The 17,728-nt window shown below is 40.0% G+C and overlaps 1 protein-coding gene across 6 annotated transcripts in view; it reads right to left on the bottom strand.

Annotated features, from left to right (window-relative positions):
- Lmpt (four and a half LIM domains protein limpet) overlaps nucleotides 1–17,728 on the bottom strand; it is a 718,337-nt gene that overhangs the window by 166,974 nt on the left and 533,635 nt on the right. The window contains exon 1 of one of the 6 annotated variants that reach the window (XM_083138097.1): nucleotides 3,068–4,650. The exons of the other annotated variants lie outside the window; for them this stretch is intronic. Coding sequence (XP_082994223.1) covers nucleotides 3,068–4,567 — 1,500 coding nt within the window. The 5' untranslated portion in view covers nucleotides 4,568–4,650. Of the gene's footprint in view, nucleotides 1–3,067; nucleotides 4,651–17,728 lie in introns of those variants that run through there. 6 annotated transcript variants of the gene reach the window in all.

Below are 17,728 nucleotides of genomic sequence, written 5' to 3' on the forward strand. Positions count from 1 at the left end.
AAGGTGCAAGAGAAACGGGGTGAAAGAAAGGAACGGTGAAAGAAGAAAAGTGAAAGAGAAAAAGTGAAAGGAAGGAAAGGTCAAAGAGAATAAAAGTTAAAAAGAAAAGCGTGATACGAGAAAAATGAAAAATAGAAGCGAAATATGGGAAACTTGAAAAGAAAGAGAGCAAAAGTGAGAGAAGGTTTTTTCGGTAATTTTTTAAAGTAAATTTATGCCCAGATAGCATAATTGAGATTGTAAAAGGTATCTGACACGACATTTCAAGTGTTCAAATTATGCAGGATGTTGAAGAATTTAAATGGCTGAATTATATTGAGTGGAATGACGAAATCAATGAAGCATTATATCCGTTCTGTAATAAAACACATGCGCAAAAGCACTACTGTAAGATTGTTGTAATCCATTGGAAATCTAGACTTCATCATTACGTCACAACCTGTCGTTCAAAACATCAATCTTCTGCCGCTTTCAATGTCATTCCGATGTGATTGATTGATCGAATGCATTTGGAGGAGCGGGCGGGAATATCTGGTAACAAGCAACTGCTTCTTTCCAATGTCACACAAGGGTTCAACACTAGGTTTGCGATTAACAAGGAATCGAACTAAACCACAGGGAATAGTAACAACTAAGAAGTTGTTTAAATTCTGTGGTTCATTCTTCATTAACATCTGCTCAGGGACAATAGGAACATGACACCACTGCCATTACTTTTCCCATCTTAATAAAACATTTAATTGCTGACCGAGGCAACATTTATTGTATAAAGAATATACACTAAAAACATAACGTTTCCATCCTCTAACAGGGTCTTCTTCAGAGGAAGATTCACAATAAATTCAGTGTTACCATTTTCCCATCTATTTGGGAGTCCTCTCTTTTTTTATGTTCGTTCCCGTATAAATCTCTTCGTTATGTTAATTCCATATTCATTCTTAATATTAAATAGAGAGGAAGAGTTGTTAAAAAAAAGAATGGAGGGAGAAGAAGAAAGATGAAACACAAAAAAGATAAACTTAAGACACATAGAGGAAAGAAAATGTAAGACAGGGAAACGGAAACGGCAAGACTTAGGAAAGGAAAAAGGCAAGACGGGGGAAAGGAAAAAGGCAAGACGGGGGAAAGGAAAAAGGCAAAACGGGGGAAAGAAAAAGGCGAAACGGGGAAAAGGAAAAAGGCAAAACGGGGAAAAGGAAAAAGGCAAAACGGGGAAAAGGAAAAAGGCAAAACGGGGAAAAGGAAAAAGGCAAAACGGGGAAAAGGAAAAAGGCAAAACGGGGAAAAGGAAAAAGGCAAAACGGGGGAAAGGAAAAAGGCGAAAAAGGCGAAACAGGCGAAAGCAAAAAGGCGAAACAGGCGAAAGGAAAAAGGAAAAACGGGGAAAAGGAAAAAGGCAAAACGGGGGAAAGGAAAAAGGCGAAACAGGGGAAAGGAAAAAGGCAAAACGGGGGAAAGGAAAAAGGCAAGACGGGTAAACGGAAAAGACAGGAAAGAGAAATACAAGATATAGAAAGAAGAAGAGAGACGAGAAAACATGGTGTATTCCCGTGAACGAGGCCTCTCTAATCTGAAATTGTTACTGCTTCAAAGTGTACTGAGCAGAAATGAAGTCTTCCTGGGGCACGCAAAAGGTTCGCCCGTTATAACCATTTCAAAATAGAAAGAAACCCGTTCAAATGTACGATATCGCCTGTAAAATTCTGGGATCGAGTTCTAGCCCTCATCGTCGGGATTAATTTAAACATTAAAAAAATAAATGCCTCTCTTCCACCCCAAAAAAAATACAATGGGGCACATAGGAAGGATGAAAGTACGGCCATGATCGAAGGTCGCGTAATCAACGCCTTGCACTTACCCAGGATTGTACCCACTCATTTGGCAAAATACTGGGTTATTAGCTTCGAATAGCCCGACGTAGAAAGATATGACGTGAACTCGAAGTGAAGTATTAGGTGCTGAAGTATAACAGAGAAACAACGAACTTCACTTCGCTTACAGAATATTCCACTTGTTATTTCTCGGGATGGAATTGGAGATTCGGTATCCTAAAATTCAGTAAGTTTCCACTCGTAACTCTACATTGCAAAGCGATACGAATCAGATCTGTTTTACGTTAGCATAAATTGTTAGCAAATCCAGAGGAGTAAAATTGATTGATTGATCTTGGTTATGTAGCGTCGCTTTTCTGGCACTCTTGGCTAATCCCAAAGCCGGGGCACTTCTGTGTCATCTCTGACCTTTCGAGCAAATACTGTCAGTTTGTATCACATGGATTACAATACCAACTCTACAACGAGACCTTTAATTCTCTTAAACCTTCGAACACACGGCTCCGACGTGGCAACAGCGCGAACTTCTACCACCCGCCTAATTTCATAGCTGTGCGTTTAGACTGAATAGCTAGCATGATGGACTGTACTAGACTACAGAGACATGAAGCAATAACTTTCGAACTCTTACTGTATGCTACGTTGGATAGTGTCTTCTGGGAACAGATAAATAATTCGGCCCCTATTAGTTTATCAAGACGACGCAAAAAAATAGAAAAAATTAGTCAAATCTGAAAATCAAGACTATGGAAAGAAGTTCCTGTGGTTGGGCTATGAAAATGCGGATTTGAGATAGTGAGAGTCAATTTGTACGAGAACGATGATCCATATCTGATTATCGGATTAATGAAAGGAAGTGATTCTCATGGATGGAGGTATCATCCGAATATCACAAGGAAGAAAGTCGGTGTTCCAGCAGCTACAGAAAAGATGGGTGGTTGTGAAGGCGTGAGTGGTAAACTACAGTGTTGGAGATGCGACGTCTTGGACGACCATGAAAGAAACTCCGAAAGAGGAAGCCTACATTCATTCAAAAGGTCACGGAGCGTTGCTTTAATAAAAAAGCAAACGCGCGATTTAGTTTCAGGCACGGCGCATGCGCAGCACCATCCCCACTTTATAAACCCGCCGTGACCCGGAGATCAAAGAGAGGGAAACTCCGCAGCGGAAGTCCTGAGCGTGGGTGCTGGGAGGAAAATCATGGGCAGCTAAGGGGGAAACCAGAAGAAGCTTACCGAGTCTGTTTCAGTGGTGGACGTCGACTCGCTCCCGCTCTCCTCCTCCGGGGGTCTTGGACTTCTCTGCGATGCGCGTGTTACAGGTTGGCCACCTGCATCCGTTCTCTGGTTTGGTTCCGCTCCAGGTCCCTTGGTCGACGCTCGATTCTTCGACTCCTCTTGCGACGCACTATCACACACACGGTCACCTGTCGCGGACGACTCGACGGGTTTAGAAGCACCAGAGGGTTTGTCCGGTTGTCCGTCCGGTTTACCACCGACCGCCTGTTCCTTGGCGGGACTCTTGTCCAAATTTTCTCCGACTTCCGAAGATCCTGGTTGCAAAACTCCGAAAGACTTCACTTGACCGATCGATTCTGTCGAGTGCGCCTTGTGCAGAGGGACACTGAGCTCGGTGGAGCTCTGCTTCTTCAACGACCTGGACCTCCCGACGTCCGAGGTCCGCTTAGCATCTTCCTTTGGAGGAAATTCCGCCGAACCCTTTTGCGAATCTGTCACCGGTGTCCCGGAAGCTCGAGCATCCGATGGACGTGCGTCATGTTTACCGCCGTTGACTTCCGATCGATCAACTTCAACGCGAGGACCTTCGGGCAAACATGAGGAGGTTTTAGACAAAAACGCGTCCCCCCTTCCCAACTCAGCGTCCCCTGTCACCGATCGCTCGGTCGTCTGCCTGATTGAAGGCGATTGTCCTTGTTCTAAAAGCGGCTTTGACGGCGCGCCAATGGCCGGTTCGAGCCTTTCGCTCGAAGAATCCGCACCAGCGTTTGTCTCCCTTGCAAATTTGTCCCCTGGCGTAGGAGATTTCAATGTCGTTTCGGCAGACGATGGGGGAACCGTCTCTGTCTTCGGTTCCAAGTCTTCTTGCTTCTCTCCAGATGGAATGGTCATTGGTCTCGTCTTGTGGGTGGGCGACGGTTGAGGAGCCGGTCCAGTCTTCAAATTATCAACGTTATCCTTTTTGGATTCTTCGGGTGATATTGCGTTGGAAATTCGCACGCTCGTGTCGATAACCAGGTTGCGATCCAATGGAAGATTGGGTTCCGATGTAGGTTTCTTTGGAGCATCCTCCCAGGCTGGGGCATCGGCTCTCTTGTCGTTCTCCAACGGTACCGCTGGTGGAGATTTCTGTTGCTGTCCATCAACGACTGGTAGATCAACCCTCTTGATGCTCAACGATGCAGAATCGGTCGAGGTTAACTTGTCGGAAACTGTGACCAGCAGCCCCAAGGTAGAGTCCTGCTTCCTGACATCCGCAACGGCGTTGGCATCGTGAGACACCTGAGAGCATCCATTGAACAGGTTGGCAACGGGAACCTTCGGAAGTTCCCGAACCTCGGATGACCTTCGGGAGATCCTCGAAGGTCGCCTCTTGGGCGCTGGCACGAGACGGTGGGGCGTCCACGGCGGGGGTGTCCCCAGCTGGATGTGCCTGATGCAGGCAGCTAGCTCGGCCACGCCCACAAACACGACAAAGGCGGAGAACACGAGGCCCATGTCGGGCTCTGGGTCAGTGCGCGCGGGGACGCTGAAGACGGCTCACGGTCCTTCTTTCGGACGGCGTCGGAAAACAACCCCCATCGTCCGACGTCGTCCCGAGCCGCGAGGATCCCGTCGCTCGTTTGTTTTGTCTCTCTCCCGCGTAGCGCCTCGGTAGGTGCGGATATTCTTGTAAATGGCGGTAGCCAGGGACGCCACTACTCAGGCGTCGTCACCTGGATACGTCTCCTTTTAGGCTATTATTGTAATCGAAAGGGGCCTCTGCCCGCAAAAACACGTCGGGAAAGGAATTTCTGCAATCCGTAAATGAGGTTAAGGATGTCGGATGGTCAGCAGGCCGGGCTATGATGTCATCAGGATGCGCGTGCTGACGAAAGAAAACTGGGACGGATCCCTGTGGTCAACTGGATAAACAGCAAAAGCCACTCTCGGCAGAACCGAGAGCGAACAATGTGGGGAGCCAAAAACACAAACGCAGCATAAGTTATACTACTGTTTATTTTAATTCCCTCTCGAGGTTTAGTTTCCAGCCTCTCTCTCTCAGCGGGACCTTCTCAAAATCCGGCCTCACATGGTGGAGAAACCATCTTGGATGCCGCGGCGCCAACGTCGTCGACCCAATTGGCGAATTGGCGGCCAACACCGAAAATAGCGAAGTTCCGTGGCACGGATACAAATCATCGGAGAGGAAAGGGTGCTCCAAGGACCGTGTCGAAGAGCTGGGAGACTTAGAGAAGTTGTCACTTGTCGCAGAATCCATTTGGCACCTCGCCTCACCGGTAGCTCTGGCTGCCAAGAATGGGCAGCCGGAACACCGGGTTGGTCACCGCGAGTTACTTCACCGACGAAAAGAAAGAAGCACGATTTATGTAACCATGCGACAGGGAAGGAGGCCAAAGATAATGAGGATGGCGAAAATGTTATTAGGCGGGATGATCACAGGGGAAAAAGTACAAAGCTCACGTTCAGAATCGAACTTCGGGTACCTAGTCAGCACATATTTAATTTGATGTATCTCTGAGAGTCTGTTCATCCACTCTAAGCAAATACCGGGAAGGTACATTGAAGTATTGATAGGACAGTGTGCCAAGCTCAGTAACGATTTGTCATTTTGGGGATGACGTCTCTCCATTTTCAAATATTCATAGTTGTGAAAAATTAGACCTGTATGGAACCTGCTTTTGATCATTCAGGAGAAATGTCCTGTGGAATATACGCTCCTGCACAGATATTTGTAGCAGAAAATACGGGAAGAAACTGTCACAATATGGATAACACTACAGCTAATAGAAAATGTCAAGAATTCATTGTGAATGCTTTAGCTCTGTTGATTCCTCTAAGCCACAGAACAAGTTATTCTAGGACAAAATCAAGCATCAGCATCCCTTAACGAAGGCCACTTTGTGTCTTTTTCCACTAGCCCCCCCCCCCCCCCCCGCCCTTCCCTTCTACTACGTTTCTGTTAACCTGACATCACGAAAAACTGAAGGCACATAACTAACAAGCAACATCTCTAAAGTAGAAATGTCTAAGTTTCAATGTAGTGTATGTATGCGAAAACGTAATGTAGTATTCAGCTCCGAGCTTCAAGATACTTGGCACCCTCGATGTCACCAGTTATTAAAACGCCAGTCGGCTACCGTGGGGAAGTGATTATTATACCAGAGGTTCCAAGTTCGAACCCTGGTTAACGTTTAGATGTGTCATTGCGCTTGCCTCATCATTAAACCTCCTCTTTAGGATTGATACGGGAGATAGAAAAGCGACAAATAACCGAAATAAACAGTAGGCAAATATTTCAGAGGCAAAAGGAAATAACTTAATTTTGACTTCAGGACCAATTATTTTCAATATAAAAGTTAAATTTAGGCCTTTTGACCAAAAAAATATTTTTTCGCTACAAATTTTGTTTACATAAAACCAAAATCCTCATAATTATGACACTTTACCTGGGTAACATTATATGTCGACGGGCAGTTATTTTGGTGCTCCTAATTAAACTCCATGACCCGACAGTTCTTTCAGGGTCAAGAGGCAAAAAGTACACCCTTTGTGTTAATCAGAGCTACTGATGACAAGTGGTAAACGGATCGATGCGTTCCTCGATTTCAAATTTCCCTTACGATGCTGGGTCAATACTGAAATTTTTTGGCTTCCACCTTGGATCGAACTGGAATCTGCTCGCACGAAAGGTAAGAATGCTACTTTGGTGCTTCTACTCAGCAGTCTAAAACTCAGACCTTGGACGGGTGACTTTCCAGATTTGAAAGAAATTAGGGGCCTTACGAAAAAACAACTTTCAAAACTACGTTATACAAATATGAATTCTACTTATCGCGGTAATTATTGTAATAATAATAATAATAATATCCAATCATGCCTAAATAGTAAAAACCAATATTTATTCAATTAGTTTTATTTGTATCGCAATATATGATTGGATACAATCACCTTTAGGTACTCTCTCGCTTGCATTAAAAGATCACATTTTAAGAAATGGAAACAGCATGGAGAATATTAGATTTTGTGACCAGAAACTTGGACTCACTTTTCTCTCACTTGCTTATCGATATACAGAACATAAAAAGCCGGGAAAACCCGCCAAGATATCTGCGACAATGATTCGTGGACAGTATGTCGGAGAAAGATAATTTGTACAGCTATCGCATTATTTTTGACGTAAAAATACGCATGCTTAATATTGGTACATTTTTCGTGAATAAACCAGTTAACTTAAGAATGATTTGGATCAGCATTACTATGTTCGTTTCATATTTAATTCATTACTACATATTTCAAAGATAGTTAATTTATTTTTATTCGTAGTAAATTAGTTCGCGCAGACCCACAAGTTTGAGGCAACTGTTCTATTCGGTCCAACTGGAGAAAGCCTTTAAAAGTATATCGTGAAATTGTTTTCGCTGGTCACATGGAACCACCTAAAACAGATAGATGAAATGCAATATCATCCAGGCAAACGAAATAATTAACATTTCAAGGTCACACTGTTTCAAGGTTCACATTAACTTCAGATACGGTTGACGTTCTCCATCGGACCTATAGATTTCTTGCCCCTGAAATGTATCCTGTCATTTATACGACCCGCCCAGCTTAACTTATGTGCGGGTGACGGCTATTTTAGGATATGATTACTTTCGGAGGAAGAGAACTGGAAACAAACTGAATCGTTCCAAGTCAGGAATAGAATCGACGCGACGAACGCGCTAGATGCTCTAAGAGTGCAATATTTTACGCCTGTTACTGGAAAGATCCTAGAGTAACAGAAATTCTTATTCCCTGAACAATCGCGGTGATGAGTATGAATGGTGATCAGCTCAAATTGAAAGGACACACTCAAACACCCATTCTTCATAAGTACAGTGACGAAGAAACAGGCAGATTTAAAGTTAAATCTCCCTTTAAAGGAGATGTTCTATAAGTTGGTATTTCGTTGGTCACATACTCGTGAATAAATTGATCAATCAGATTAACTTATATCGTAGTACCTGTCAGCATACTACATATTGCATTTGTATATACGTACAATAGTTAGTTGATAAAAACCCCTTGCATCATTAATTCAAACGAATGGACCAATCAATAATGTATGAACTATATAATTTAAAGCTCTTTTGAGTCGCCGTATTGTATATTCGTACCTTTAATTGTTTGATATATAGAAGGTGCGTACATCGAATGTTTACTTGCTTTTGTTTTGCTCCCATACATAGACAAACGTATCGATTGAATATTCAATGGCCGACAACTAGTGGTAACTTCGTCATCTTGTAATCAAAGGGTCCTTTGTTCGATACCTGGGGAGACATGCAGTCGTTCCGATCCCAATTCAAACTGTAGGTTCAGTGCCGAATGGGAGCCGCAATGGTCCAGTAGAGCGTCTGACAGCTACGTGAGAGTTGGAAGGCCAAAAATAAGGACACAGCTCTAAAAGGTATAACTTCCCTCTCTAGTCAAGGATAAATTACAACTTTATGGATTTATTGGAAAAAAACACGCTGAAATGTCTACAAGCTGCACTGTTATTTTGATTAAGAGGGGCCTCCCCGATGGCTTCATGGTAAAGTCGTCACTTTGTAATCGAGAGGTCCCGGATTCGACACCCTGTGGAGGCACATAGTGGTATACATCTCACTTCAAACTGTCGCTTCAATCCCGATTATCCTATCTGTGCATAAAGTGGACTTCAGAACGAACTCAATCAATCAATCCTGATTAAGAACATTGTATCCTGTACTGACTTTTGATTTCTAGCATTATTTGCCGACGTGGCGGATTGGTTAGCACAGTGCGCTAACACACAAGGAGTCCATTCATCAATTTCATATCATCACTCGTCCTCATCTTCTGCAAACAGTGACAGAACAGCAAAGTAAGACAAACCAAATCAATAAATTTGACATTACCAAACGTATCTTCCAAAAGCTAATAAAATACATGAAATTTGCAGTGTACATTAATGATTCCATAACAATGCAATTCTCCTGGCAAGAATTTTCTTTTTATATCCTGCCCGTCGTCTCGTCGAAAGGAAATCACAAGAGCTGTTTTTCACGATCTGCATAGTTGGATGTTAACGCTCCTTCGATGTGAAAGCAAAATTCAGAAGTATCACAATGATACCTGCACCCCCTCTAGAAACCTACAAAGAAACGAATCTACTTCGACGACCTAGAAACCATCGCTTCGTAACAACTAGGAACCAAACACCCCCGCGAAGGGAAAAAAACAATACTTTATTCATCCCAGAAGCGAAACAATTTCCGGCAGAAGCGAGGAAAGGAGTAGCCTGGGAGGAAGAGGAGCCGACAAGTCATTAGGATGCAAGTTTTGAAATAAGAGCGCGCAAAGAAAACCTTCAGTTTCGTCATTTCGAGATAAACACCGTGGAAACATTCTTTGTTTTTGGAACAGCCACTTGGTACTGTCTGGTTACTCACGAATACCTTTTCGAGTTGGTAATTCTGCTGTGTAAATACAATTATTAGCATTAAATACAATCAGAATTATGTGCTCGTCAGTGCTTAGGTCATTCGTACCCACTGTGTGTTTATTTTTGCGTCCCTTTTCTTTCGCGTGTATGTAAATGAAATTGGACATTCACAAAGGAACACCTATGTCAAGACCAGAACTCGAACCGGGTTACCTTCAGTGGAGCTCATTTGTAGTACTGCATTTGCTTATGACGTCAGGATATTCCAAAATCTGAAAAATAACATCTGCATAGAATTCCTTCTAGAGCATCCATGTTATTATTTGTGTGATTCCCTTCTACTGTTGTCTAGATATTCGCAATACTTTCGTGGCCTAAACAAACCTATTAAACTATTGCGAACATCTAGAGAACAGGGAAAATAAACCATACAAAGATTCAAGTGAATGCTCTAGAAGGAATTCTAGACATACGTAAAGTAAAGTGCGCCCCTGTGTTTCACATCACGCCATGAAGGCGTATAGGGGGTGTGGAGTTACGGCCCCACACTTTCTTGATCAGGCTCGAAGGTGGGGGTGATGTGATCAGCACCCTGGTCGCCTTTACCCCTCAGTGTTTCCTCCAGTTCTTTTTTTTTTTTTTTTGATTGATTGAGTTGGTGTTTTAAGTCCACTTCATGTATTGTATGCACTTTATGCCCTGAGACACCTACCTAAGAGAGATCTGCTTGTAAACTTAAACATAAATACTGAAGAATCACGTAGATACGTTGCAGATATGAAATTACTACATAAGATCATTAATGGAAACCTAAGATGCAGCATCCCACTCCACGAACTCTCCCTCAGAGTGACTAGACACAAAACACGGACCAAGGAAACTTTCCACACGGCAACTCCAAGACTCTCACTCATTCAACGTTCACTATCTCATAGGCTACCAAATCAGTTCAATGTCATCTCAAACCAAACCGATATATTCAGTTCATATCTTTTATCACCAACATAGAAAAAAATGTATATAAGTAATGCATCTGTTTACCTTGGAACTGTCTTGACTTGTTTATGTTTATATTTATATTTTGTTTATTTTATTATATGTTGTTTCGTGTGTTCATTTTAACGCTGGTGTACTGTTTTAATGTTGTTTCTTTCCAGTTTAAAATGGCTTCTGCTGTACTGGAAATATCAATAAATAAATAAATAAAATTGTAAGGCTAATCGCGAATGGGCCTAGAGTTTAAAGTGGGCTCCGAACCACTATATGTACCTCCACCGAGTTTTCTCCAGGTACTCACTTTATAAGGCGTCGGAGCCGTTTGAACAGGTGGAAACAATCCTGGTTCTCCCCCGCAGTGGATCGAACCGGGACTCTCGCATGGTAGTCAGACGCCCTAACGACTGAGCTACCGCGGCTCACCTAAGCACATGCAATTTCTCAAATTTCCTAATGTCATAACGTTTTCTCGAAAAGAGAGGAAATATCGAATAGCGATTGGCTGGCGTCTGACAAAGGTTCAGCCCAGCCTTAATCAGTACGATAAAAACGAATTGATGAAGCGGATGAATCAGAAATTGGAATCCAGAACCAAGTGGCAGGAAGAACGTGGTGCTGATCACGCTCCATTTCCACTGTTAGTGGCAAATCTGATCCTAGTCGAGGAATTCTTCAAGGATGTACGTGTAAAGTATCCCATATGCTGAAAGGCTATATTTACCCTTTCGCCTCGCGCGTTGTTTATGCTCCACACGAAGATTTATTTCCCTTGACGCTGAATGAGTAGCGGACGTGTGGGATTTAAAAGCCAGCCAGAAATCACCAAATCGTTCTCCGCCTATATTTCGTCAGCGCCAAATCTGAAAATATACATCGCTATTTACACTGCGTAAGGGACTGATTTTAGGAACGTATACCCTCACAGCCAGCTTTCTGAAAGCGCTTGAGGTTTCACACAAGACGGGCGTTGCAAGCGGAGGGGACAGGGGAGACGCGTTCCCCTCTCACCGGGATTACTTAAAAAATGCATCTCCATATGCCAGATGTGTTTGTCTTGTGGTTCGTTGTTTTAACTGTCACTTCGCTTATACGGTTAGTAGTGCATTCCCGTTGCTAGGGACTCTTTGGAGAAAACTGAAATTCCTGCAACAGACTGAAAACCAACCTCGCATCATATATTGCATCTTTTTACTACTACCTGCCCTGGATGTTGTAAAGCTATCTAAATTATAAGACTTTTACGTTGTGCTTTACCCGTGGCGGAATAGTTAGCATACACCGTTACGATACTATGGGTTCTGGATTCGAATTCTGATCTGGGCATGGATGTTCTTTGTGACTGTCCCTTCATCAACATCGTCATATCACTCATCCTTATCTTTGCAATTAGTCAAAAGTGGCAGAAAACGAAGCAAAATACTTAAATCAATAAACGTAGTGATTTAATGATTCCACAACAGAAATTCTTCTCCTGATTATATCATCGGGTTAATCGTGACGGTGACGTGGAAGGGCGTAATTGGCAAAGATGGTGAAGGATACAAAACAAACATACAGAAAGAGTATCATCCTAGTATTCGCCTGGAGTTAGTGAGGGGAAACCAGGTAACGTTACTTCACCTTCGCTCCCTTGGCGGAGGAACAACGAGACGTAAAACAACCTATTATGACACCACCTCAGATATGGACCAAAATAGCGAACCTGTGATACACTTACCTTAGGCATCCACACTATAGTTCTCATTCATCAGTAAGCACAATTTCAACTACTATTCTTTCAATGTGCTTAACACTTTAAAAAGAAACATTGAATGAACTACTATTACAAACTTTAGATCAGAATACACGCGCTTCATAATGTCTAAATAACAACCATCTCGTAGCAACGGATAAACCACAGGTTACATTGTTAGAAGTTACAGTAACATTTACAATATTCTATTGTTAAAATTTAACAGTCTTGTCAATGTACAAAACTGGACGTAACGGATTATTGTCTTAAATTTGAATAGTTTTCGTGCATAAAGATATAAATGGTAATAAATTCTATAGAGCGTCTCATATCTTCATTCATTTCATCTACTCACCATGCATTTTCATCGTTGCGATTATCCAAGTGGAAAATTATACGTAAAACATAGCAAGAGCAATACAAATTCAAAACAAAAATTATGGAACGAACATGTTGTTACGTCTTCCTACATTTTAGGAACGTCGCACTTATCAGCCAACAGTCAGAGATTGCTTTTCGATCGAATGATACTTCTAATTGAATGGATGGTAAATGCAAGCTGAAAATTATAATTTGGTCTTTTATCCACCTGAGTTTGAGGATTTTTATTTTTAGATTTTATTCGTAACAATATTTTAAGGTAAATACTAATTCTTTTGTCACATGAAAGAAAGTTATAGATTGAATGTTCTCCTTTCCCCACTCAAATAGCTGGAGTGGTGTCATAGTTGGTTTGAAAGAGGATTCTGGAGACTAGCTTTGACTGCCAGCCTGTTTACTGTCCCTCCAACACCATCACACACTCCGTTACAATGTGCTGTTGCATAAAAATGCCATTCAGCCACAATGCCATCAAAATCTCTATGATGGTTGCACAAATTTGCAAAGTTTTTGCGGTTCTTATATTGCACTGCTGAACCATCAGAGAAGTAATATAATTTCTCTAAGTTTGGTAGACAATCAATTTTCAAGAAACCTAAAAGCTTTCTTTGGAAAACATGGACAAGAACTGTGTTGTGAATCAAGCAGTCTGAAATGAAGACACTAATAAAGCAAGTTTCAAACAATTCACAGCACAGAAGTTAACTGAGATGTACACACTCTGACAGCTACACCACAATGATCCAGTTGGACAAAGAAGCATAGGGGAGCAGAATAAACAAATCACTGCAGGTAAAGGATGACTCACGCTTGAGCTTTAACTGTCTCTCACTCACAATACCAAAGAGATGCCACCTTGAAATTTTGACTGAACCTTCGGTGGATGTGTGCCGATATGTGTAAAATTTTTGAAAATTCGGGTTTTTGGAAATTGTAGAATAAAGTTTTGAAACCCTTTCCAAATTTGTTTTTCGTAAAAAACCAAGCATGTTGTATATCAAATGAAATCCCTCTTCATGAGATTTAGAATGGGACCATGCCCGGCCATGTAGTTGAGGCGGGTCTCTTGCAAATTGTATTTGAAGTTTCAGCGATGAGCGGTTTTTGGACAATTTTGTTAATTTTCGAATTTCAATAAATCAATAATAATAAAAAAATATTTTTTATATCTCAGATGATAAAAACACGTATACCAAAATTTAGTCAAATCCATGACATCAAAGATTTATGCACTGGTTCATTTGACATAGAATTACCCATACATGAGGAATGGAATATATGTAACCAGAACAAGATATTGCCATGTTTAAAAACATATTTAAAATTCAATTAAATTACATAATGTGCAAGAGTTGCATGTGTTTCATTATATTTTACCATACAACCTTTGAGGAGAAGGAAGGCCATATGAAGTTTTACTAAGGACTATGGAATGATATAGGAAAACTGAGTGTGCCAAAGAGTCAGAGGGAAATATGAGGAATGGATTCCACTAAAAAAGAAGAGGCAGATATAAGAAGAAGGGAACTCTCAAATGAAAGATCGGAGGAAGTAAATCCACCATTAGAAATGGGAGCAAAGTCACTAACTGAGTCCTCCCAGGAAAAGGAAAGAGGTGGTATGAAGTAAATTCACATAGGACAGAGAAAGGATGTAGGAAGAAGAGATTCCTGTATGGAGAAGATACAGAAATACAATGAGGGAATTGCACATAGGTGAAAAGAGAAAAATAGGAAGAATTGAATCTTCCATGGAGAATGAAAGAAGAAAATATGAACAGAATACACCAAGTGGAAGAGGGAAAAGAGATGAAGAGAGATGGAATGAAAAAAAAATATACACAAAGTGTATTAGAGGAAATGAAGAACAACTGAGTCGTCTGAGGATAATAGATGTTGAGAAAAGGAAGCAAATCCCCAAATGGAAGAGGAGACATAGAAAGAACTGAACCCTACAAGGAGAATTGGAAGTGATAGAAGAAAGGGTAAGAAGTAGTAACAAGTATGTAAATTTTTGTTATGCCGCCAGTTTTGTTACAGACGCTAGCTGTATTGTTGCATTATTTAAAAATGAGAACAAGTATCATTCCGAGCGCCCAATACAGATCAGCGTTTGACATAAGTATGAATGTCTTATTAGCAAAATTTTAAAAAAAAGCAAGATCCCGCGTGTAAATCAAATTCTTAGTTCATTCTGCATAATATTTACCCAAGCTAAAGAAGGATATTTTGGCAAAATATCACCAAAATGTAATAAATAAATAAATAAATAAAATTGTATGTATTATGTTATGTAGTAGTTATGCTGTCTAATGTATTTCTGTCTGTCTTGTGTAGTATCGGTAATGTGTATGTATGTATCTTGTGTTGTAGTTGTACTGTCTAGTATGTTTGTGTAGTAGTTGTGCTGTCTAGTATGTTTGTTTTGTCTTGCGTAGTAGTTATGCTGTCTAATTTGTTTGTGTCTGTCTTGTGTAGTAGTTGTGGTGTGTAGTTTGTTTATGTTTATATTGTGTAGTAGTTGTGGTGTGTTTGTGTTTATATTGTGTTATAGTTGTGATGTGTTTGTGTGTGTCTTGTGTAGTAGTTGTGCTGTCTAATGTGTTTGTGTTCGTCTTGTGTAGTAATTGTGCTGTCTAATGTGTTTGTGTTTGTCTTGTGTAGTAGTTCCTCCATTCATATTGGGGGTTAGGCGTAGAGCTGACAACTCTGCACTGTAAAAAAACAATGTCAAGAAACAGCAATATAAGGCCATGGATGTTCCCAAGGTAAAATATTCCGGAGGTAAAATAGTCCCCCGTTCGGATCTCCGGGTGGGGACTACTTTGGGAGGTCCCTGGACTAAGGATAAGATCTACGTTAGGAATAAGGATATTAAATTAGGCACCTGGAATGTTCTGAGCCTTTACCGGCCTGGGGCATTTCAGTGTACAGTTAATGAGATAGTTAAGTATAAATTAGATGTAGTAGCTGTCCAGGAAGTTAGGTGGCCAGGAGAAGGGAATTGTAAAACTAAAAATTATACTTTTTTCTATGGTGGTACTGAAAATCATAATTTTGGAACAGGCTTTTTCATAAATAATAGAATTATTTCGGCTCTTAAAACAGTAGAATTTATTAATGATAGGATATCATATGCAGTTTTACAGGGTAGGTGGTGTAAAATTATTTTAATAAACATACATGCACCAACGGAAGATAAAGATGATAATACTAAAGATGATTTTTATACAGAGTTAGAACAGGTCTTTGATAAATTTTCTCAGTATGATATGAAAATTCTGTTAGGTGACTGTAATGCACAGATTGGCAAAGAAGAGACATTTAAACCCACGATTGGTAAAGAAAGTCTTCATGAATTAAGTAATGATAATGGTATAAGATTGATTACTTTTGCAACCTCAAAGAATTTAATTGTGAAAAGTACCACTTTTAAACATAAAGATATCCATAAATATACCTGGTCTTCTCCAGATGGTAAAACTCATAATCAGATAGATCATATTCTCATTGATAAGAGAAGGCATACTAGTATAATTGACGTTCGTACGCATAGAGGTGCCGAATGTGCCAGTGACCATTATTTAGTAATTGCTAAATTAAGAGAAAGACTCTCAGTGATAAATCATAAGCAACAAAATCTAAAAGTTATAAAATTTGATACAGGAAAGTTTACTGATGAAAGAATTAAGAAAGATTACCAAATTAAACTGTCAAATAGATTTGATGTTTTGCAGGATTTAAATGATGATGAAAATATAAGTGAAACAGACGTAAATAAGAAATGGGAGCACATACGTAATGCAATAGAATCAGCAGCTAAAGAAAGTATAGGATATCTTAAACCGAGAAAAAGTAAGCCATGGTTTGATAATGAATGTCATAATCTAATAGAAATAAGAAATCAGGCTAGACTTAGGTGGTTAAATAACTGTGATGATACAAATCTAAACAATTATAATAGAATAAAGCGAGAAGTTAACCGCACGTTTAGAAGTAAAAAAAGAGATTACTTGAAAAGCAAAATTAACGAAATTGAAACAAACAGCAAAAATAAAAATATCAGAGATTTATATAAAGGTGTAAATGAGTTTAGAAAGGGGTGGCAACCTAAAGTAAACTTGATAAAAGATAAAGACGGTGATTTTCTAGCTGACCCAAGCAAAATTCTAAATAGATGGAAGAACTACTTTAATGACCTTTTAAATGTCCATGTAGGAGATAAATCAGAAGTAAATGAAGTCCACACAGCAGAACCTTTAGTTCCAGAACCTAACTTGACTGAAGTTAAGGATGCTATTAAAAGGCTAAAGAATAACAAAGCACCTGGCATTGATTTAATACCAGCTGAGTTAATTAAATATGGTGGAAATTTATTAATATGTCAAATTCATAAATTAATTTGTTTAATATGGAATAAAGAAGAAATCCCTCAACAGTGGAAAGAATCCATAATTGTTCCTGTGTTTAAAAAAGGTGATAAAATGAACTGCAATAATTACCGTGGAATTTCTATACTCTCAACAACATATAAAATATTATCAAACATTCTTTTAACAAGACTAAGCCCATATGCTAATGAAATTATAGGTGATTATCAATGTGGATTTAAACGTAACAGATCAACTACAGATCAAATTTTTCACATCAGACAGACACTTGAGAAAAAGTGGGAATATAATCAAAATGTCCATCAGCTATTCATTGATTTCAAAAAAGCATATGATTCGGTCAAAAGAGATAAATTATATAATATATTAGTAGAGTTTGGAATACCTAAGAAGCTTGTTAGTATGATAAAAATATGCACCAGTGAAACAGAAAGTAAAATTCGTGTGGGTATTAATATGTCTGACAAATTTACAATTCATGATGGGTTAAAACAAGGACATGCATTATCTCTATTGCTCTTTAATTTTGCCTTAGAATATGCTATTAGGAAGGTAAAAGAAACTAACGAAGGACTAAAATTAAATGGTGTGACTCAGTTATTAGCATATGCAGATGATGTAGACTTACTGGGGGATGATGTTAATACAATTAAGAATAATGCTAAAATATTTTTCAAAACTGCTAGAGAGATAGGTTTGGAAGTTAAC

This window comes from Lepisma saccharinum, chromosome 16 (assembly GCF_977018435.1).
Source record: "Lepisma saccharinum chromosome 16, izLepSacc3.1, whole genome shotgun sequence".
Taxonomy (NCBI): Eukaryota; Metazoa; Arthropoda; class Insecta; order Zygentoma; family Lepismatidae; genus Lepisma; species Lepisma saccharinum.